The sequence below is a fragment of the Tachysurus vachellii genome, chromosome 8, assembly GCF_030014155.1.
Source record: "Tachysurus vachellii isolate PV-2020 chromosome 8, HZAU_Pvac_v1, whole genome shotgun sequence".
NCBI classification, from domain to species: domain Eukaryota; kingdom Metazoa; phylum Chordata; class Actinopteri; order Siluriformes; family Bagridae; genus Tachysurus; species Tachysurus vachellii.
Genome location: NC_083467.1, coordinates 17,860,260 through 17,882,356, shown reverse-complemented (window position 1 = coordinate 17,882,356; position 22,097 = coordinate 17,860,260). Strand labels below are relative to the sequence as shown.

Genomic DNA, 22,097 nt, shown 5'->3' with positions numbered 1-22,097 from the left:
TAATGTTTGTACCTTAATAGCTAAGCTGCATGTGTGTTTGTGTGAGAAATGTCTTGGATGATGAACTTGTGTAATAAAATCCTGTTGCTCTTTGGATCATGAACTCATGCCCAACCATCTCCACAGGGGCGCAAAAACCCCTGCTCCACATAGCAGCTTGCACGGCTTTCCTAAAATGGCCTTATGGCATGGAAAAATCAGCAACTGTCCTGTTTATTTCCTTTTCCTGTTTACTTCCTTTCCACCATTGTTTAGATTTAAATTTGGCTTCATTTCGATTTTGTTTCTTCTTGGCAAGATAGTTTTGATATTGCTTATGCTTTCCAGAATACTGCAAGACATTGCACACGTCACACCATCATATATATATATCAAGCAAACTGATCAAAGATCTGATCTAAATGTTTAGTTCTGCAGTTTTCACTATGTAAGACGGATTATGTATAATTACAAAGAAATGATTATTTTCTTCTTGTACAAACATGGAATATACTATAAATTGGATACAATATAGCCCATTGAACATATAAACCATAAAATATATAATGTTATAATAATACTTTGAGTAATGTTTAATTGTCAGTTATAGATTTCTTTATCATTCTAAAATAAGTGCATAGTTTGTGACCAAACAAATGCTGCAGTTATTTGTCTGCTCCTTTTAAAGTCAAAAATAAATAAATAAATAAAGAAAAAGAATGAACTTCTAATGAACTATTCTAATAAACATAGCCAGTATTTGCTATGTTTATTATGCATTCAATCATATTATTACAATTTCATCATTAAGTTGAAAGCCTAAAGTGTATTAAAGGGTTATGAGTTATACAATAAGTGCATTAAAGATAATAAACTTAGTCACATATTGTAAAAAGGCTATTGAGAAAATCACACTGGTTAGATTTACCCTGGATGTGATGTATTATGAATAAGTTGTTGGAGTTTATTTCTGCTGGCTAAGACACTATAACAGGGCACAGACAGAGAGAGACAGAGACATGGAGAGAGAAAGAGTGACAGAGAGGGAACAGAGAGAGAGAGAGAGAGAGAGAGAGAGAGGCGGATCTGGATTCTTAGCAGTCACAGACACAGCAGTCACAGGCCTTCTGGTGTTTCATTTATGCACATGGCTAAGATTGTGTGTGTGTGTGTGTGTGTTTGTGTGTGAGTGTGACTCATGCACAGGTCAGCATGACCATTACCCAGCTAACCCGAATTAAAGAGCAACAGACTGTACATTAGACTCTTGCGTTTTATTTTCTCCTAAGTGTAAAACATTTGTGTTGTTTTATTAAGTAACCATATTGCATAACCATTTTATTTAAACATTTTTCAAACTCTAAATCTAAGACTGGAACGTTGTCTGATCACACGCATGGCTTTGTTATTTCTTATTAAAAGACGTTTTGTAAGAGATCCTCTTCATCAGTTATTTCCATCAGAATTCACTGGTTGCTAGCTGTAATTCAAGGAAGGTAACTGCACTCGTGAAGCCACTCCTTATCACTTCAGCTGCTGTTTTATTCTTTTTCATCTTGACTTTTTAAATCAAATATGTTTAAATGTCAGCATTTTTCATTTCCATAATGTTGTCATGAACTAAAATCTAGAAAGTTGTATGATTATTGAAATATTCAAGGTTTTTTTTATTTTTTATTTTTTCTGCTTCTCCTGTTGGTGTCATGGTGGCAACAGGTTGAGAATGTCAGTACAGAAAGAGATATAATCCCTCCAGTGGTCCCAGGGTTTACTCTGGGGTCTTTGTGGGTGAAACATGTCTGATACAGATTTAATGCGGCACACCACCCTTTTAATGTGCTTATCCTCTTGATTCGCCAGAGCAGGTTCTTTATTCTGAGGTTTTTCCAGATTGCAGAGTTCCTCATCCATGAAGAGAGCGCAAGATCAGAAACCAGAGGAACATTATTTCTGCCACCTGTATTTATGACTGTGTTTTTGTTCTTGTAACCATAGGTGATAATAGGTATATATATTGACAGTTAAACAAAGATCCTTATCTGAAAATCAGATCCTGTTTTACCATCACTCACTTCACAGTCAGCAGACAAACTCAAAAGAAACTCAGGTGCATCACCATGGCAACTTTGGATGGTGTCAAGAGTAAAACGTTATATGAAAATAGCAGTGATCTAGCCTTCCATACTGGACACCTCTTCAGCCTTGGCAATACCTTGACATCCTGTGCATGAAAACCTTAAAAATGAGACAAAATTGACCCATCTTAAGGCTGAGAACACAGACATAACTCTCACTGTACTCATACAGAGTAGTGTCTAAGGTAGTGTCCCTCTGTATTTTTGCAGTACGTCCCACAACAAGGGGTGCACGGTGGCTTAGTGGCCAGCACGTTCGCCTCACACCTCCAGGTTTGGGGGTTCGATTCCTGCCTCTGCCTTGTGTGTGTGGAGTTTGCATGTTCTCTCTGTGCCTCTGGGGTTTCCTCCGGGTACTCCGGTTTCCTCCCCCGGTCCAAAGACATGCATGGTAGGTTGATTGGCATCTCTGGAAAATTGTCCGTAGTGTGTGATTGTGTGAGTGAATGAGTGTGTGTGTGTGCCCTGCGATGTGTTGGCACTCCGTCCAGGGTGTATCCTGCCTTGATGCCCGATGACGCCTGAGATAGGCACAGGCTCCCCGTGACCCGAGGTAGTTCGGATAAGCGGTAGAAAATGAGTGAGTGAGTGAGCGAGTGAGTCACACAACAAATGTAGGCAAATCCACAAGAAAACACATGTAGGCTGGGTTGGAATTCTTGCATGACCCCTCACTACACTGAGCAAGAGCAAAAAGCTGGCCCATCCTATTGACTCTATTAGTCTAAATATACTTTTATTGTATATACTAAACTTTAATTGGGACTTTTTTAAAAATAGGGACTTCTGTCCGTTTGCTGGTCTAATGTCACTGCCCCAGCTTTCCATGCAACATTGAAGAGGTTCCAAACTTGTCCAGCCTTTAACATCTCTAGGTGAACCTTATCCACTCCTCCAGCCTTGTTGCTTTAAAGATGTCTAACCACATTTACATTAATGGATATTTGCAGGTGCCATTATCTAGTGGGACTCACAGAATTGCTTTTTTTGTCTCTTTTGAATACATATTTTTATGTTTGTTCAGTAGGCCAGCGTCTGAGTATACCCTCAAGCTAAAACCCTGTTAGATAGAGTTTAGACTCAAATGTTTGGACAGCCTGAGGAAGTTTATTCCACCACCTGGGTGCCAGGACAGAAAAAGTCTTGACTCATGTCTTTCTTGTATCATGGTACATGGTTGAGCCAATGCTAGATGCGCAAAAGGATTGTGGTGCAGAGCAGGGTGCGATAAGTGCCTTCATGTAGGAAGGGGCTGGTCTGATTGTGGCTTTGTAGGTGAACATCAGTGTTTTAAATCGGATGTGGGCCACTATAGGAAGCTAGTGGAAGGAATGCAGCAATGGGTTGATGTGGGACAACTTGGGAAAACTGAAAACAAGTCTTGTAGATGCACTCTGGATCGGTTGCAAGTGTCACAAAGAACATTGGCAGACCTGCAAGGAGCGAATTGGTGAATAGATTTGGTGCATTATTATAACAAAGAGCTTGAATCAGTGTATGCTAATTTGAGAGATTCTTGCACCAAAAAACTGACCTCTTTCAAAATATGTATGAGGTAAGACCTGTGCATACACCTGAAACCAGGTTATTGTAAGATCTTTTGTTTTGCGTGGAATTTTACTATCAACTGTGTGTTTTCAGCAGGAGTGTCTGTTAATGTCAGAGTCACTCAAACATTGCTTTCGGTATCAGTATGTGATCTCAATGCAAATTCATTCCTCTGTTATAGACACTGTTCCAAAGCAGTGCCTTAGTCTGGCCTCTGCGATGGAAAATATTCAAAGCAAAAATATTTTGCTTTGAACATATTTAGTAACTTAAGAAGCATACTATTAAACAACAATCTTTAACGACTTGGAAATTATAAATAGAGCCATGGCTGCCCCAGCGTTGCTGCATGGCTCAGGATATTGCATCTCCTTTTAGCTTACACAAGAGAAATACAGGAAATAATATCTCATGAAGAGTTAAGAATGGTGTCTATGCTGTGTGCATATGTACTGTATGCACTGTGTGTGTGTGTGTGTGTGTGTGTGTGTGTGTGTGTGTGTATATATATATATATATATATATATATATATATATATATATATATATATATATATATATATATATGTATGTATGTATAAAAATGTGTGTGTGTCTGTGTGTGTCTGTCTGTCTAAAAGCCTATGTAAACTGTGGTGTGGTAGTCAGATCTTGCCTGCTGTCTTCCTTGGCTTGTGTGCTGGTTAGTTTTTTTTGTCTTTTGTGGCCGGTCAAGGCCAGTGTCTCTGAGGCTGCCTATGTTTTGGGAATGGCAGAGACTTTCTTATCAAAGAGTTCTATTGATTTCAGTGTATTTCTTGCTAGCTGTGATAAGTATTAGCGTCTGTCTGTCTGTGCTACTATCCCTGATACTTCATGTGAACTGTAAAATTACTGGTGCAGAGCAAAGTGTCCTCTCAGTGTTATACTTAATGTTAGATTCATAGACATACAGTACATTCAGGGAGACAGAATGTCAAACAGTGATCTGTTAGACATGTAAAAGTCATTCAAGAAAGTCATACTGTAAAAAAAAGATGTCAGCAGATTCCTAAACCGGGTCAGGGATGCCAACATCTCCCTGTCTGATACTCATAGATCTTCTGAAGAAAAGAAGAATATTGAAATCTTAATTCTGGTTCAGGCTAAGACTAGCATGAAAAAAGCAAAATGTGCTGGATTGTGTGTGTGTGTGTGTGTGTGTGTGTTTCAGATGCTACATCTTTAAACATTGGCTGAATTATAAAAGTTATAAAAGTCTCATAAGCCAGAGTTTCAGTTTTTCAAAATTTCCTTTTACTGATATTAATATATTTTATGAAGCTTTCTTATATAGAAATGGTGAATGTGCAGAAATTATTTTGATCAAAAATAATTATTTCAGCATGCTCCTTTTATCCCACAGCTTATTAACAGCAACTTTCTTAAAGAAGAGTCATGTGCACAGGATGTTGGTGCCTACTTTAATATTTAGGTATTTAAATTGATTCAGTATATCTCTCTCCTAATAATTTTGTGTACATTTAGAAGCCACACTTTGCCATTTCAGAACTGCGGATTGTCACGTCCCCCTCACACACTCTTCCTCTGTCTAATTTTTTTCTCTCACACCTGCTCCCTCTCTACTCCCCTTCTCTCTTTTATCAGCTCAAGTATCCATTGTTAGCTGATGTCCTCTGTGCTCTGGGGACAGATGTTGCCTTTGGTATGCTTCATCAATTTATTTAGACACCTCTCCTTGTAGTCTCAACTTTCACTGAAAAATAACTAATTAGTCTTTGTTATATTAAGGAATTAGGCTTTTTTCTTGATAATGTGTATTATGCAAATGTTCTCAGTTTGATTTGAATACAATGTCACCTTTTAATGGGAATCCCAATGCTATTTAAATGTCTTTGTCACTGGGGATGTGGACTAAATATACTATTAGTTTTGTAATATGACCAAGAGCACTTAGTGCTCTGGAACAAAAAAAATGGTATTTCTGCCTTGTTCAGGTCTTTAGAGAGGAAAGTGAAGTATGGAAGTCACACCATCCTTGTGTGCCTTTTTGAGGGAAGGTTTACATGTCAGCAGATAAAGTTACTGTAGGTCTTTTCCCTGACCTTAACTCCTCAGTGCTTTATCAGGAGTTTTTATTAGAAGGGAAAGCTTTCCTTACAGGAAAAAAACACGGCATGTTTCCAAGGCCACAGGAGGAGTCTGACTTTCAGTCTCATACAGACACTGTCTCTGGTACAACTCCAGACATCTGTGCAGGCAATTTCAGCTATCTAGATCTTCAGAAATATAGAGCTGAGCAACTACATTTACATTTTTTAAAAAGAAATAAAGGAAATCGGATGGACGTTTTATGCCCAGCAGCCCGCTGAAGAGAGCAGTATGAATTTCCAAGCCAGACGAGTCACGCTGCCTGCCATCACTCCACTTTGCCTGCAGAAGCGGGTAGGAACACAAACGCTTTCTTTTAAGCTCACAAAATCAACTAAATACTGTTTTCTTTTTCTTTAGACAAAAGTGTAGCAAACCAGAACACTATCTACCATTTCTTTGATTGCTTACATGTGCTTGTTTCATCAGCTTTTCTCTAATGTTAGACATGGTTTAGACTCTGGTTTTCCTGTGTTGTGGCGTGTTTGGAAGTCTGGTCTTGTGGTGGAAACTGTAGGCATTTATTCTCTCCCCAGAGTTTCCCATACTTGAGAGCCTGATCATGCAGGAGGTTTGGGAAGAGAAACATTTCATTCAGTTCCTCCTGTTCCTTTGATTGATTGATATATGTTGTATAATTGAAATTTTACTGATTTGTCAGACGTGTTTTTAGTATCATTTTTTAGATTATAGTTTTTAGAAGGTTTTTTGGGCTACGTTATTACAGTTCGTTGAATACGAGTTATGCATCCACGTGTAAGTGCTTAGCCAAAATGCTGTTTTTCTGCTGGAAAATGAGATCATTTCATGGTTCCTCATTATGAGGAATCATCAGTGCAGATTAGAGCATAATGCAATGAGACAAGGAGCAGTAAAACAGGTTAAATTCATGCACTTGTCCTGTGGTGAAACAGGCTAAAAGAAAGAAGGTTTGTGAGAATGTTGAGTGAGGTTGCGGATCAAGTGCATCAATCAGCCAGGGGACAAATCTTTATATTCCCAGGAATCTCTGACTTCATGTCTCTATACTCTACCTTTATGAAGACTACATGTATTTTTTTTATTTAGTTTTATAATAGTTGGTAAATAGTAAGTGAATAACATGTGGAGAACGTTCAGAAGAAAGGACATACATAATTCCAAAATATTCAGCTTTTGTAATGGACATTTCATGGAAATGAATTAACCATTGTAGACAGTTATAAAATATTCAAGTTGCATGCATGAGACATGTTGCAGCTGTTCAGACATGTCGGAGCTGTTTGGGACCTTGCCATTCATGTTGAGAACAAGAGATGGATAGATGGTAAAAGACTGAAGGAACACTGGATAAGTTCTGGTCAGGCCAAGGCCAGTTGTCTGATTCTCAGATAAAGATGCAGCTGTGGGTCGAGAGATCATGATAACAGAAGGCCAGACTCTAGTGAACTGGTCTATACTGTCCTGTCCTTGAGTTTAAGACTATAAAGCATCTCTACAGGATCTCGGCAGTAGTGTTAACCTGAGAAACACATACTGTGGTGTTTATTCAAGTTTACCAGTTCAGTACACATAGTTCAACAGTGTGCAGGGTTAAATGCCTCTTCTAACACTTTTTAGGTAAATAAGTGTATTTAGATTGTAAACAATTAAACTCTCACTTTTTCTGATTAGAACTTAAAAATGTACTGTGTTGATTCTGAAACTGATCTGAACTTCAAAAAAAATAAATCGCCTTAATTGAAAGCAACTTACACTTTATAATGCAACAGAGCAGCTGAGGGTTAGCGGCATTGCTCTGAAGCCAAGTGGTGGCATCTTGGTGATTTTGGGATTTGAACTCGCAGCCCTCCAAGCAGTAATCCAAAATCTTAGCCACTGAACTACCACTTCCCTCAAGGTCAGGTTTAAGAATTCTGGAAAAAACAGGCACTCATCTATTATACATATCCTTTAATTTAAATCTTAAAGAAGAATAGAGGGGGGCACGGTGGCTTAGTGGTTAGCACGTTCGCCTCACACCTCCAGGGTTGGGGGTTCGATTCCCGCCTCCACCTTGTGTGTGTGGAGTTTGCATGTTCTCCCCGTGCCTCGGGGGTTTCCTCCGGGTACTCTGGTTTCCTCCCCCGGTCCAAAGACATGCATGGTAGGTTGATTGGCATCTCTGGAAAATTGTCCATAGTGTGTGATTGAGTGTGTGTGTGTGTGTGTGTGTGTGTGTGTGTGTGTTCCCTGTGATGGGTTGGCACTCCGTCCAGGGTGTATCCTGCCTTGATGCCCGATGACGCCTGAGATAGGCACAGGCTCCCCGTGACCCGAGGTAGTTCGGATAAGCGGTAGAAGATGAATGAATGAATGAAGAAGAATAGATATGTGCTCAGCTCTATTCATAAACAAGTCAGTGATTACTATTGATAATACAACTTCTAGTTTTAAAATTTCCTTCTCACAATATGGGCAGATAATATGAAATAATGCACTATGTCCATAATAATGTCCATCAGGAACAGTGTGGTTTATATATTTTCTAAAAAAAACGTGATGGCTTTTACTCCACTTTTTAGATTCACTCTCCATAAGTACATCTATAAAGGTTTGTAAACCAGCAATGCCTCCACGGGACCTAATTAGGGACCTAAAATTTTCATCAATGCAGTTTCTTAATTGCATTGAACGATGAGATGCCGACAGTTGCTGCATAAAGCTGTCATAGGTGTAATCAGGTTACTGCTAATCTTATTTCCTTGTTTAACTGAGCGATAGCCGGAGGGAGACAGTCTCTCGGTGTTCTACTCTCCCCAAGTATGCTCTGCTTCAAAGCTTATCTCTGCACACAGAGAGCCAGACACCCATTATACACACACTATTTAACGCTTGACTTGTGGACTTCCTCTATCCTCTCAGGTTTTTGAATGTTCTGAATGGAGCAGCTGAGTGAGTTGTGCATGTGTCTGTCTATGTGTGCTTGAAGTGTATGATTGTATGAGTTAGAGGTACACCAGGAGCCAACAAAACCCCGAACCTGACCTGCACCCACTCTTCATTCCTACTTACCTTCCAGAGAGAGTAGAACGGAACACACTCAGAAAAAGGATGTACTGTAGACATGTTTTTATTTTAGTTGGCTGTTATGTCAGTAAACAGAAAATTCATTGATCTTAGATAAAATCTGTAATACATGTGAAAGTGGGAATGAATAGTAACACTGGTCACTGGCATTCCACATCATAAAGGCATGAAAGCCAACACACTAGATAGAATGAGAGAGAAAAGAAAGGGAATGAGAGATATGATCATCCAAGAGACTCGAAAGAATTTGGAAAAAAAGAGAAATTTTGTATCACAGATTGTCATCTATTAAATCTTGTCATCTATTCATTTAGCAGATACTACTGGCAAAGCGACTTACAAATGAGGAAATAAAAGCAAAGGACTATATCAAATAGAATACAAGTAGTGCTACCATACAAAAAGAAATAAATGAGCAATGTATACAAAGCAGAGGTGTAAGAGCTAGTGAAAGTGCAACATTTTTTTAAGTGGACAAAGTTGTATGTAAAAACATATGTATATAAATTTGAAGCCTTATGTAAGTGTGTGTGTGTACATGAGAGAGAGAGAGAGAGAGAAGAAAAGAACAGTAGATATTACTGAATGCAGGTCTTTGTGCCCAGTGATAGCACACAGCACTGCTTGTAGTGCCCTTACAGATGTTTTATCTGCACTCTGCACTTTTATCACTCTCTCTCTCTCTCTCTCCCCCTCTCTCTCTCTCTCTCTCTCTCTCTCACTCACACACACACTATCTCTCTCACACACACACACATACACACACACACACGTAAAAGGAGAGGAAAAAGATTTAAAAATCACTAACTAAAGTTATTAAGTCACTAATTAAAACATTTCAACATTGCAACAGTCGAATGTGTTCTTCAGCATTTAAGGATATCTTTAGACTGTTTCTCTTTTTTTTTTCTAGTTTTCTGTTTCTAGATTTGTTTTCTCCTTCATCTGTTCTCAAAATTGAGAGTTCAGCTCAGGGATGCCAGATAAAGACACAGCGAGAGAACTGAGCCTCTGCATGGTGTTGCATGTATATTTAAATATCTAATCAAAGAAGAATGAGCGGTGGCTATAGATGTGTAAGCTTTCAGTAAGGGAGAAATGGCCATTAGAGTTCCCCATATACTGTACAGGATCCAAAAAGTGCACATCCAACAACTACAACTTCAAAATTAGATTTGATCCCAGCTCAAGAAAGGAGTGCTCTTTCAGTCAAAATGACACTTTCTTTTAGTTTATTGATGATTTTGCTTAATGATTAATGATTCATTGATGATTACAATTTACCATTTTACAAATATGACAAATAACCACAGACAAAATCATACACACATCATGCACGTGTCATGCATACAAACCTGAAAGCCACATATCACCAAAAACAGAATAAAGGAGACTCATGATTTAATACAGTCTAGATTTTGTGTATGGACTATACAGTATGTTTGGAAGTGGCATGTTTTCACTTTGTCTGATATCAAAGCCCTTGCAGCAATGAAGGCTGAGAAGGTGTTTCATCTCCACAGGAAGTAGAGGCACTTTTGGGGCTTGATCAAGTCAACACTGTTTGGAAAGACTCTGAAGGAACTTATAAATCTGCTGACACCCTGTCTGTTGGGGTTTCTAAACAATGTTTTAATTTAGAGACAACGCTATTACAGGAGGTGAGGATGGGTGTGCACTAAAACTTTCTAACATCTTCACTAAAGGGCAACAAGTAGCAGGTGATTCTGCCATAAGGTGTGGAATAAAAATTTAAATCACATGAAAAACATTCTTCACTTTGAAAAATGGTGTGTAGAAACAGGAAGAAGTTGCTGCCCTGATAAGTGTCAATGATTTATATGGCAGTGTTTGTGTCAGTGTATGAAAAGTATGTGGTGGAACATCACAGGGTTGGCAAGATATTCAAACTGTTTTAAATAAGAATGTTAATTGTACTATTCTTTCTAGGGCTTGGGCATTAGACGGCATGTTGTGCTGTATTATGGGATTGTTGGGGAGGTTAATTCTCTGTTTACATGCTACAAACACTCACAGACACTGTAAGAGACTTAAATTCAATGAAAATTATATTTTATATAAAGCAAACACTATAGAACATGTATTGAAAAGCCTTTCAGCTGTTTGTGTCAAAAAAAGGTAGAATAGAAATAGATTAAACACAAATAAAAGTAGAAATAGAATTTCCTCTCTCTCTCTCTCTCTCTCTCTCTCTATATATATATATATATATATATATATAAATATATATATATATATATATATATATATATATATATATATATATATATATAGATAGATAGATAGATAGATAGATAGATAGATTTAGATATATAGATATAGATATAGAGGATTGGTTTGGTGGCAGATCAATATGACTGCGTGCAATTAGTAATTCAGTTTTATTGTGTTTTTTTAAAATTTTTTATTATTCTTAAATAAAGAAGGGGCTGTATTGCACCAAACGTCATAGGAATGGCTATGTTATGTGAACATTATATGGCTAGAGATTTATTTCATTGAAAACTGGGAGCCGTATGAACTCGTGGAGGGAGTGAAATGATCTGCATGTTCTGACTTTGTAAGCTAACGTTACACTTACAGTACCATCAGTGTTCTCCACAGCAATTTTATTTTTGTTTTCTTTAAGGTGTATTTGACTGTAAAATGAGCCTATGAGCATATATTACCACTGAAACATTGCTGCCCTTGTTTCGTCTCCACATAAGAAAACAGTATAATGGTAGTCCATTGTAGATTTTTTTAATGATTGCTGTCATGGATGCTACTCTGGCAGTTTATAGCACAACACTATCTTATTAACATAATGACTTGAACAATAGTTTGGGTGTCTATCTGATTAAAAGACTAAATAATGCTTCATCCATAAAACACAGTATCATGACTTCCCCAAGCTCTAAGCAAGGCATAACAGATTCTCTCGATTGGCTCTGATTGATGGGTAGAAGGGAAGGCCATTCCTCCCACACGGAGAGCAGGTTCTCTTTACCTCTCAGCCACAGCTGGTTATAGCTTTGCCAGCTGTGAACTTCAAATGATCGGGTGAATACTAATATCATTGCTTGAACAAAAATACTTTCAATATTAATGCTTTTTACATTTAATTGGTCTGTAAGTCTGGAGGGAATAAAATTCTTACAATCAATGGAGATCGGACATCAGACCTAATGCACTGTGACCCAATCTGTCAGAAATAAGATCTTAAGACATTTGTGCACAACCTTACTGTATACGTGTGTCTTGCTGTATTGGCGCCTCTGTTGTTGTATTGCGCTAAAAAATGACATCTTAGTAAGTTTAGGTGATGTGAATATAGGCAAAATGATCTGCTATTTCTCATTATACTTTTTCTCATAATGTGTATGGAAATTTCACTCCTTTCAAAAGTTCTCCTGATGGCATTATATCTTTAGGTAATATTATTTGGAGCCTACTGATTCAGACATGTTTGGAAATCACGACTGGAAAGCATTTGTAATGTTTTGGCCTTAGGTTAGGTTTACCACTGCTGAATATTATGAATATTAGAGCAACAACAGTAGCACATCTGGGTGTTCATTACATAGCAGGAATTGTGTTTGACCTGTTCATTTTCACCTGAAATTACTATGAGCATAAATAATAAACTGAGCCTTGATCGGACAACCTAACACAAGGACAACAGTCTCTCTCTCTCTCTCTCTCTCTCTCTCTCTCTCTCTCTCTCTCTCTCTCTCTCTCTCTCTCTCTCTCTCTCTCCCCCTCTCCCCTCCCCCAAACTTCCTCTCCTCACATTTCATCTCATGTCTCTTTACCCCTCTCCTTCCTTTACTTCCCTTCCCCCATCTTACTCTGACCACCATTTTTTTTTTAACTTTACACAGAGTTGATCTAAAGTAAACACTTAAGTAACTAGTCATAATGTCTGCAGCTCTCATGCTGAGCATTATAGACAGGGCAAGAGATGGAGTTGATCTTGGCCATGGGAAAAGCTAGGTGAAGCGAGCCTTGTGACTTTTTCTACCCCTTCTCCACTCCACCTCCTTTTCCCCAGCTCCTGTCTCTCTGCACTATCCTCCTCTACTCCCCTGTCTCTGGTGGTGGTAAGGAGTGGGCGGAGCTTGTCCGGTATGGAGTGGGCAGGGCTTACCCGTGGAGGCTGCAGTTAGTGAGAGATGGCAGGTGATTGGGCAGAGATTGGGTGACATACAGCAGGAGAGGCCGGAAGTACTGGAGCTCCGAGACTGTTCTCCTAATTACCTCATTTCAGTTCAGCTGCAGAGAAAGACAGACACAGAGAGAGGAAGGAGAACGTCTGAGAAAAGGCAGAGAGGATAGTGTAAGAGACAGAGGAGGAGGAGAACAAGAGAGACAGCGAGAGAAAAAATAGAGGGAGAGAGCTGCTGCTCCCTCAGTACATGCATGTTTCTATGTTTCACCTAAAATCCTGCTCCTACAATGCTGTGTACTCAGCCTTACCTAAACTGCAGAGCTAGCCCCAAATCACAGCTCTGCTTGCCATCCAATACGGGGGTAAGTTATGCTAAGATACATATTTTCTGATTTGTTTTAGTGCATGCATGTGTGTGTTTGTGGTTGATGCCTTGCAGAAGAGGCTAAAACACTCCTCTCTTTCTGTAAGGGATAAATCGAGCTATCATTGATAGCTGTTCTAAACTTAATCTGGACCCGAAGGGACTCCGATTTGGCGATAATACGCACTGCTTGTTCTGCTGTTCCTTTTGGAGAGTGCGAGACTAGGAACTGTGAAGCAAGTGAAAGGGAACATTCATGATCTGCTCCCAGTTTGCTGGCCTGGTTCTCACTGCTTCACTGTCATTCGAAATGAATGGAGTGTTGAGTGTGGAGGGCGTGAGGTGTGAGGTAGCTTGCGGTATCAAATGAGCTCCATTAATGACATGATTCTCTGCCCTTGCACAAAAGGCACATACTTGAGTATTAGGTTTATATGTTTGTTCTGTCATTTTTGACACCTTATCTTGATCAGTAGTCATAAATATCAAATTTCATATCATTTCGCAGTCACTGCAAAATGACTCTGAAAAGTTTTTCACTGGCTAATGAATGGGTTCCTGTGTGGAAGGTGATCAAAGTATACAGTGAGGACAACAGCAGTCGAGCTGTGGAGGTCCCCAGTGACATCACTGCCCGGGATATCTGCCAGCTGTTCATTCTGAAGAACCACTGCATCGATGACCACAGCTGGACGTTGATTGAGCACCTTGCTCATCTGGGTATTGGTAAGTGCATCCATCTGTGTACCCATAATGCCCGAAACTAATTTAGCTTTAATGGAGCATAATGGTATCACTGTTTCATGCTTTGTTTTATGAGTCTTGTTATTCTAGCTTTCGTGCGCCATCACCCCTTGGCTATAGCTGTAATGTAACAGAACCTGCTACAAGAAATACAGCCTCTTTGTGGTCTAGCTCTAAATCCTGCAATTTAGTCACATGCTAGGGAATTCCAAGTGCTTTTTTTTTTGGACACAGATCTTATCTAGTCTTGAACAAGACACTATCAGTGGTCATTTTGTTCTGAATCCTTGTTTATTACATCATGCTATTTTTGCAATTATGCATCATCAGAGTTACAGTGTTATATCATAAGTTATATCAAGGTCTTGAATCTTGAGAGCAGCTCTTGGGGTAACTACAGTACTATTCGAAAGCCACTTACATTGCAGGACCTAAATGTTAATCCATGTGTGAGCACTGGTTCATCAAATCATACTAATTTACAGATGGCATTCCAGTAAGAGATCTGTCTTGAGATTCTGTCTAAACATTTGACAAAATTAGGTCATTTTATGCAATTTTTGCTCCCTTGCTAATAATCTCTAAGATGTCAGACAGTAATCATTGCTTACCAGACAGTGGGAAAGCACCGTTCTCAGACTGTTTTCAGACTCTTCTCAGACTGCAAGACTAAAGATGCATCTGTGAGAAAACTTGCCCAAGCAGAAAACCTCCTATAAAATCCCCCTTTGTGTGGCAGGCAGCAGGATAAACAGGCTTTATGGGGTTAATGCTTTCTGAGTCTGAAGCAGACACCAAAGGTTTAATGTAGTGTCTGAGAGTGCAGACCTTAGCTTCAATTAATCGATTGTGGTTTGAGTAGCAAAATGTAGAAAGGCAAAAGAACTTTGGCTGCAGTACTGAATAGCTTTTGCTTTGTGCTAGAAGGCTGATCCCTCCTTAATGAGGATGTAAGTAAGGAGTGTAGGAGTCGTGGAGAACACGAATAAGACAAGAAGCTAATGGGGTGTAAAAACCCATCGCAGGAAAAATTGGGGTGAATGTATTTGCTTCGGGGAAGAAAGATTCAACACTTTTAATGTTAATCAGAAACACAATAAAATTTTCAAGGACACAAGAATTGACTGGATATTTAAGAGTACATATTGGTTGAAACAGACTCCTAGAACTTGGTCTGGAGCTACAGCATTATCCTCTAAAGTTGAACCTTCAGAGCTTATCTTAAGTACAGCTGGAGAGCTTTGATGCCCTAAGTTTCCAATTGTATTGGGCATGAGGTGGGAATACACCCTGATTGCTATGCCAGTTCATCATAGAACATGGATTTTGAGTTAAATGGATAAGAAAAAGCTCTGTCCATTTGTACATGGTTTACATTTTTGCGGTCACAAACTGAAGTGAAGTTCAGTAATGGTTGATTATAGAGGGAGTGGTGGAGCCAGGAGGAGTTGGGAGCGCAAATGTGTGCTCTTGCTTCAGTATTTACAAGCAGAAACGTCTGACTCAGTGAAAGGGAATATCAGAGCTCTCAGGTTCATATTTGGCCAATACTGAGGTGACAGCATAGAGGGAAGAGTAGAAGAAGGGAAATAAGTATTACTGTGAATCCTGTGGAGGGAAAGCTAAAGTCATGTTTACAGCACTAGGAATAATTGAACAATCTGATGTTATCAGAAGGTCTGGCTAGAGTAACCATGAACTACCTAAATGATGAGAATATATGAGTGGTGGGATTAGATTTGAGAAGGAATAATAAAGGAATAATCTATGAAGACGGCTTTCTAAGTGTTATCTTTCTTTCAAACATAAGTAAGGTTTAGCTCCAATGGGCAGGAAGTGGTTAATATCACTGGCAATGACTCCCGCTGGTGTAGGCTACCTTCCACACAGGAATATTCCTCAACACAATTCTTCACTCCATTGCATAATTCAACCATCTGTTCCTTCCATCCTCTTATTCAGTCTTATTTATTTCTTTATGCATTCCCATTATGCATGTATCAGTTTTGCTGCTTCATAATCATTACAGATTTCTTCTACCCTGGGCCTGTTTATATAGAAGTCACTGATTCTTAACTATCTTTATATATCTATCTATATATAATAAACACGCCTGACTGAGTGCTTTGATTCAAACTATCTGTTTAAATCATTGACTCTTAAGACCTGCTGCCACAGTTAAATGTAATCTGTTCCATAAATGTATGATTAGTGCCATAATAAGCCCCGTTGTGGCTGACAGGCTTTTGCCCAGAGGAGTTTGATTTTAAAGTTAGGTTTAATTCATTATTCAATTTCTGATGTATGATATTTCTATTAGTGGTGGACAATAATTGGAAAATGATTTATGTAAACAGTGGGACTCCTTTACATGATGCACACTTGGAAAAATTCATTGCCGAGTACATTTCCTGGTGTGTCTATTGTGTCAGTCTCAGCAATACCGCTTGCCTGGAATATTTTAGCCAGTGAGACAATATTTTCCTCAATTTCTCTCTGAAGAGAAAATGTAAAGAACAATAATTTTTAAAAGAATGGCCAAAATAAATCCATGCAGATGGATTACAAAAACCAATGACACTGTTATTCTGTTATTCTATTGCGTGTAGGCTTCACATCTTCAGTTTGAGGGAAGGGTCAGTCAGTACAAAGTTCTTTATAATGATGAGTTTACAGTAAATGCTTAAATGTGGAAGTGAAATTTAGGGCTTAATTTAAGTGTAGGATCCAATAGCTCTAGACTCCAATAGAAAATGTGTTAATTAAAATCAAACAATTAAATCAAATTAGTTTAATAATAATGATATGGAGGGTTACTTATGATCCATAACCAAATTGATTGATTTATTTATTTATAACATTTATTGCATTGTTATTTATTATTTCATGGCTCTTATTTTATCTTTTAACTTTTTTAATGCCCAGGGTTTTAAGACGATATTTAACAGAGTTAAAAGTTTACAGGGTTAATAATATTAAAAAATGTAAATATTTAATAATAAATATTAAATCTTGCATAGTGTATTTATTTTGTACTTTTCTCCTCTATGTAACATTTTGGTTAAAAAATATTATGATTGCTTAAACTCATTTGGTCTCATTTGGAAGGGAAAAAAATGGATGGGATTTATGTGTCCCTAGTAGTAGATCAAGAGCTCCATCATACATTATTCCTTATCCTCTTAATAGTTTCTGTAAGTGCTACAAGTACACTCATATATGCAACTTATCCAGAATGTATAAAATGCTGATTGGAGATTCCACAGACTGCTAATGGCAGAAGATTTTAACTGTCCACATATCAGCAAAGACACAGCAGGAGATCACAGATATCCAGAGAAACACCAAGGATGCCAGTGCATCTTGATGATGCTCACCAGCCCTGATTGCAGTTATGCTATGGGAATTAATTAGTCTTGAATATCATCATTCGCACTCTTCCAGATGGCTTGCTCTAAATAGCCACTTTCCATTCATTCATTAAACATTCGTTTGGGTTTCAAGGAACTGAATAATGTTTAATGATAAAGTGAAGCAATACACTCGACGCAGTCGGCTTCCCCTGACTCCCTGAACCTCGCAATCGTTATAATCAAAGATTACTCATTGATGAAGAAAATAAAAATAAAAAATAATAAGTAAAACTTTTGTTAATAATTGATTTTTTTAAACTCATATTAGCTGATGGCGCTCCTAGAATACAGTGCGCTCATAAGAATCATTTACTTTTTTTTTACTTTTTTTATTTTTTGTGTGTAGAGATAGGAATGCAGAGGTACATAGCTGTATTTATCTTTTCCCTTTTATCATCAAGGTGACTTCTCTTTTCTTGTATTGCTTTCAGAAAGAATCATAGAAGACCATGAATCAGTCCTGGAAGTGCAGTCTAACTGGGGCATGGACTCAGACAGCCGTCTGTATTTCAGGAAGAATTATGCCAAATATGAATTCTTCAAGAAACCTCTGGTGTGTGTGTGTGTGCATGGGCGAGTGTGTGTGTGTACCTGTGTGTTGTTCTTGGGGGAAAAAAGTCAGTATGTAATGCCTAGATAATGTATAAATTATTGCTAGAGTAAAAGAAGTGAAACACAAGTTTTTTAATTTAACTAATTTATAATCCATGCAAAATATAATTAATTTATACTCACTACGATGTCCCAGTCTTCAGGACTTTGAGGTCTGTGCTTCTCTGGACGAACAGAGAATCAACTCAATTACCAGTCTTATTAGCAGAGTTCTGTTTATAGGGCTTCATTAAAGTTTATGGGGTTTTTTACAGCTCTGTTTGACTTGCGTCTGCCTTTGATCAGATAAGTTAGGGAGGATCATTTCTTTCCAGCAGGTTCTGGAGAATTGATGAGTTATAGAGGTGACTCAAATGGTCACTCAAATTTTAGGGCACAGACCATGAATATCTTTAGAGTCTGTTATTACTTCAGTCTTTAGTAAACTTAATGGCTGGTGTTTGTCAGTAGTGATTGATGTTTTCCTCATGTTAACAGGATTTTTTTCCAGAAAGCATGGTGTCTATATCAAGTGAAGCCAATGGCCTCATGAACCACTCACAGCTTATCCAGGTATCACCTTTCAGCAGTCTCATTGTCCTCAAATCTCTGTTTAAACACCAAGTCATAACATATCATTCAGATATTTATCTTAAAGCTTATTATTTGGTAAAATTGTTAAGGCACGAGAAGGGTATCACTTGAGCCGTACTGACATAGCATTTATAATACTGCATAAAGTAAACATAGCTAAAGTGTCTTTCATAGCATTAGAAATTATCCATTACAGCTTAAGAAACATTGTAGATTTTAGTGCTTCACAGCATTCACTTAAGCCTGTTAACTAAATATATTCACTACATGAAATATTTGGAATATTTCACATGTCTGAGTTCAGTAGGATGTTGTGTTATCTGATTTTCCTGAAGAAAAGTAAAATCTCTGTGTTGTGTGCCTGATAAGGCCTCTTTTAAAGTACAATACTGTTATCTAAATTTTATATTGAAAGTCATTTAAAAATATATATCTTATGTGAATTATTAGAAGTTTATTAATGTCCTCTTGCCATAAAGTCATAAGCAAGGCTGCTAGTTTATACATATATATATGTGTGTGTGTGTGTGTGTGTGTGTGTGTTAAGACATAACACCAAATAGTTAAATTCATGTTATTTTAGATTAAGATTATTTTAATTTTTTTTTTTATTATTATTTTTAATTAGCTCCTTTTTAACAAGGGTTAACTGTCACTTCAATTGTGGAATCCCCAATATATTGTTCAATAACTATATGAAACTAGAAGGAAAGTTATATTGCAGAGTGCAAACTGAAAGTCTAGAGGTTAAATGGGTTAACACAGGAAATTTGAAGACAAAATCTACTGTATGCTCTTGTGTTTTTATCACTTAACTATTCTGAGAGCTCTTATGTAAAGGACTGTCCTTTGAAACAGACTGGTGCCATTTTTGTCTGTGTGCTTTTAGACATTTCTCAACTCCAGCACATGTCCTGAAATCCACGGCTTTCTCTCCTCAAAAGAGCAAGGCAGGAAGTCCTGGAAGAAGTTCTATTTTGTGTTGAGAAGGTCTGGGCTGTATTTTTCCAATAAGGGCACATCAAAGGTAATACACACAAAAAACAAAAACACAGTAATCCATTGCATGACATGTAATGTTGTGCAATAATCACTCTCTCTTTCACATGACCCTGTCATACATAGCTATGTATAGGTTATGTTCCACTCTATAAAGGTATATACCTAAATTCCTGCAGCTTTTAGTTCTAGTCATGCATTGCACCACTTGATCTTACCGCTTAGACTTTAGAGGCAAGTAACATTACTTACTCAAATCACGCCTAGCTTATCCAGTCTGAGACAAATATAAGTGATGGACAGAGCTTGGTTTGATAAGCCTGCTACAGATCATTTCAAAGCACCCTCATTCAAGCACTAATCTCCTGCAGTCCTGCTGTTAGATGTGACGGTTAGATCGAACAGCACGGCATTGTGGCCCTCGGCTGGCCAGAACTGGTTGGGCAGGATTGTGTGCGGCAGATCCTGGGGCTGTGCCAGTGTCTGAACCCTTCCCACTCACCACAGGTGATGCTTATACCTGCTATGTACCATGCCAACCAGTGCTGCCCTCCGTCCATTTTTTCCTTTTTTACAACAAAGAGTTGTTGTTAGGCATGTAAGAGGAGCCCGCTCTCTACTAACTAATACCGCCCGGGTGCACAAAGACGCTCTGCGTCTACTCCACATCTTCAAATTTGATTGCATTTTTAAACATATACCTGCTACACATATTATAAAGCTGTTATTTATTTATTTATTTATTTAGCCTGTGTAGTGTTCCTTTCTCTTTTTCTGTCCATAGGGCTGTCATTCTCTTTCTCTTTTGTGTTGGCTGTTGGGAAATTAGAATAGTGTAGCACATAGACAAAATAAGACAAAGGCTTGCTTTGTGTTGCTTTGCTTGGGAAAGTCTTTCTTTCTTTCTTTCTTTCTTTCTTTTTTCTTTCTCTTATTCTCTTTTACTTGGCTGCCTTTCACTTTTGTTAAGATAAAGCTGCTGGCATTGCAACATGTATGCTTCTATCTTCTCTTGTACGTATTACAAGGTGGTTGTAATTGAGAAAGTAGCCCCATTTAAAACAGAATGGAATGCCATATGAGTGTCTTACATCATGCAAGTTTTACCCTTGATTTTAATCATAACATTGCAAAGTCCTTAAGAGTGTTTCCAAACACTGAATGCTTAATCCAATTGAGCTTAGATAAACCCTCAAACTAAATCCACATCATTTTAACTGGTTCAGTAATTTTAGTCCCACTGCTGCAACGTAAGCCACAGTCTTAATGTCCTCCTACTCATTAAACCCTGTTGCTGCTCACTCAGCTTTTTCACTGTAATGTCTTAGAATCACAATGTTAAACCACAACAGCCTCGGCTCTGCTTCCTGTGCTACAAAAGCTCGACTTCAGCGTTGGTGTTTTTGTTTAAACTGATATTATGCTTCACTTTTTTTACATTTCACAATTTAGTCACATTTACTTTCTGCTGTGATATTTGTTTACATCCTCTTATATGATACTTTAGTAAATTCTTAGCTTCTTGCTTCACTCTTTGCTGCATTTTTTTTTGCCTCTAAGCTCTCCCCAATTTACACACACTAGCTAGGCAATGTGCTGGATGCTGGACATAGCTTACATGTTTACATTCATCCTACTGCTATGGCAGGCTTAGTATTGGAACTGAAGGAATTTAGGGCACCCTCACTCCTCATTATCTTCAAATAATCACCATCGCACACATTTTTTATTGCCTTATAAATCAACTGATATGTTGAGAGAGGTATCTCTTTGTGTTTCTTTATCATGTGCAAGGAACCCAGACATCTGCAGTTTGTTGCAGAGTTTTGTGACAGTGATGTCTACACTTTATTATCAGCCAGAAAAACACACGGAGCTCCCACAGACTACGGATTCTGTATAAAGGTATTTGCAAACATTTCTTTACAACACACCCAGTTAAATCCACAAAGACATTCAAGTTTCACATATTTGATTGTGCAATGTTGATGTTGAATTATATTGCACATACCATCTGTGCATAGTTAGCTTTATAATATAATAACCCTAATTAAGTGTCCCATTTGTCTGTGCCTCATTGTTTAATGGGTGTTATATAAAGCCATAATCAAACACTGTCTTTGGCATCTTATCTGCCTTCATCAGTTTATGTTATAAGAAGCCAGACATGATTTTAGTCATGGAGAAATTTTAAAATGTGATTGATATCATAAAATGATTATGAATGTGAAAGAAAACATGTCTACGTGTGAATTGGTGTGCAGCCGAGTAAGTCAAGCTCAGCTCGGGACTTCAAACTGCTATGTGCAGATGTTGAGCAGACCAGAACCTGCTGGATCACAGCTATGCGCCTCTTCAAGGTGAAAACTTTCTTCATCATT

The 22,097-nt window shown here is 38.1% G+C and overlaps 1 protein-coding gene across 5 annotated transcripts in view; it reads left to right on the top strand.

Moving 5' to 3' along the window:
• The window catches only part of grb14 (growth factor receptor-bound protein 14), a 45,019-nt gene that overhangs the window by 15,559 nt on the left and 7,363 nt on the right, over nucleotides 1-22,097 (top strand). For 3 of the 5 annotated variants that reach the window (XR_009648966.1, XM_060876680.1, XM_060876679.1), the window contains exons 4-9: nucleotides 13,945-14,101; nucleotides 17,964-18,085; nucleotides 18,622-18,696; nucleotides 19,607-19,744; nucleotides 21,511-21,621; nucleotides 21,981-22,076. Coding sequence is in view for 4 of the 5 variants with exons in the window: in XM_060876680.1 (XP_060732663.1) it covers nucleotides 13,945-14,101; nucleotides 17,964-18,085; nucleotides 18,622-18,696; nucleotides 19,607-19,744; nucleotides 21,511-21,621; nucleotides 21,981-22,076 (699 nt within the window). In the remaining variant the exon portion in view is untranslated. Of the gene's footprint in view, nucleotides 1-5,258; nucleotides 6,087-12,112; nucleotides 13,374-13,944; nucleotides 14,102-17,963; nucleotides 18,086-18,621; nucleotides 18,697-19,606; nucleotides 19,745-21,510; nucleotides 21,622-21,980; nucleotides 22,077-22,097 lie in introns of those variants that run through there. The other 2 variants (XM_060876682.1, XM_060876681.1) reach the window with 2 other exon arrangements.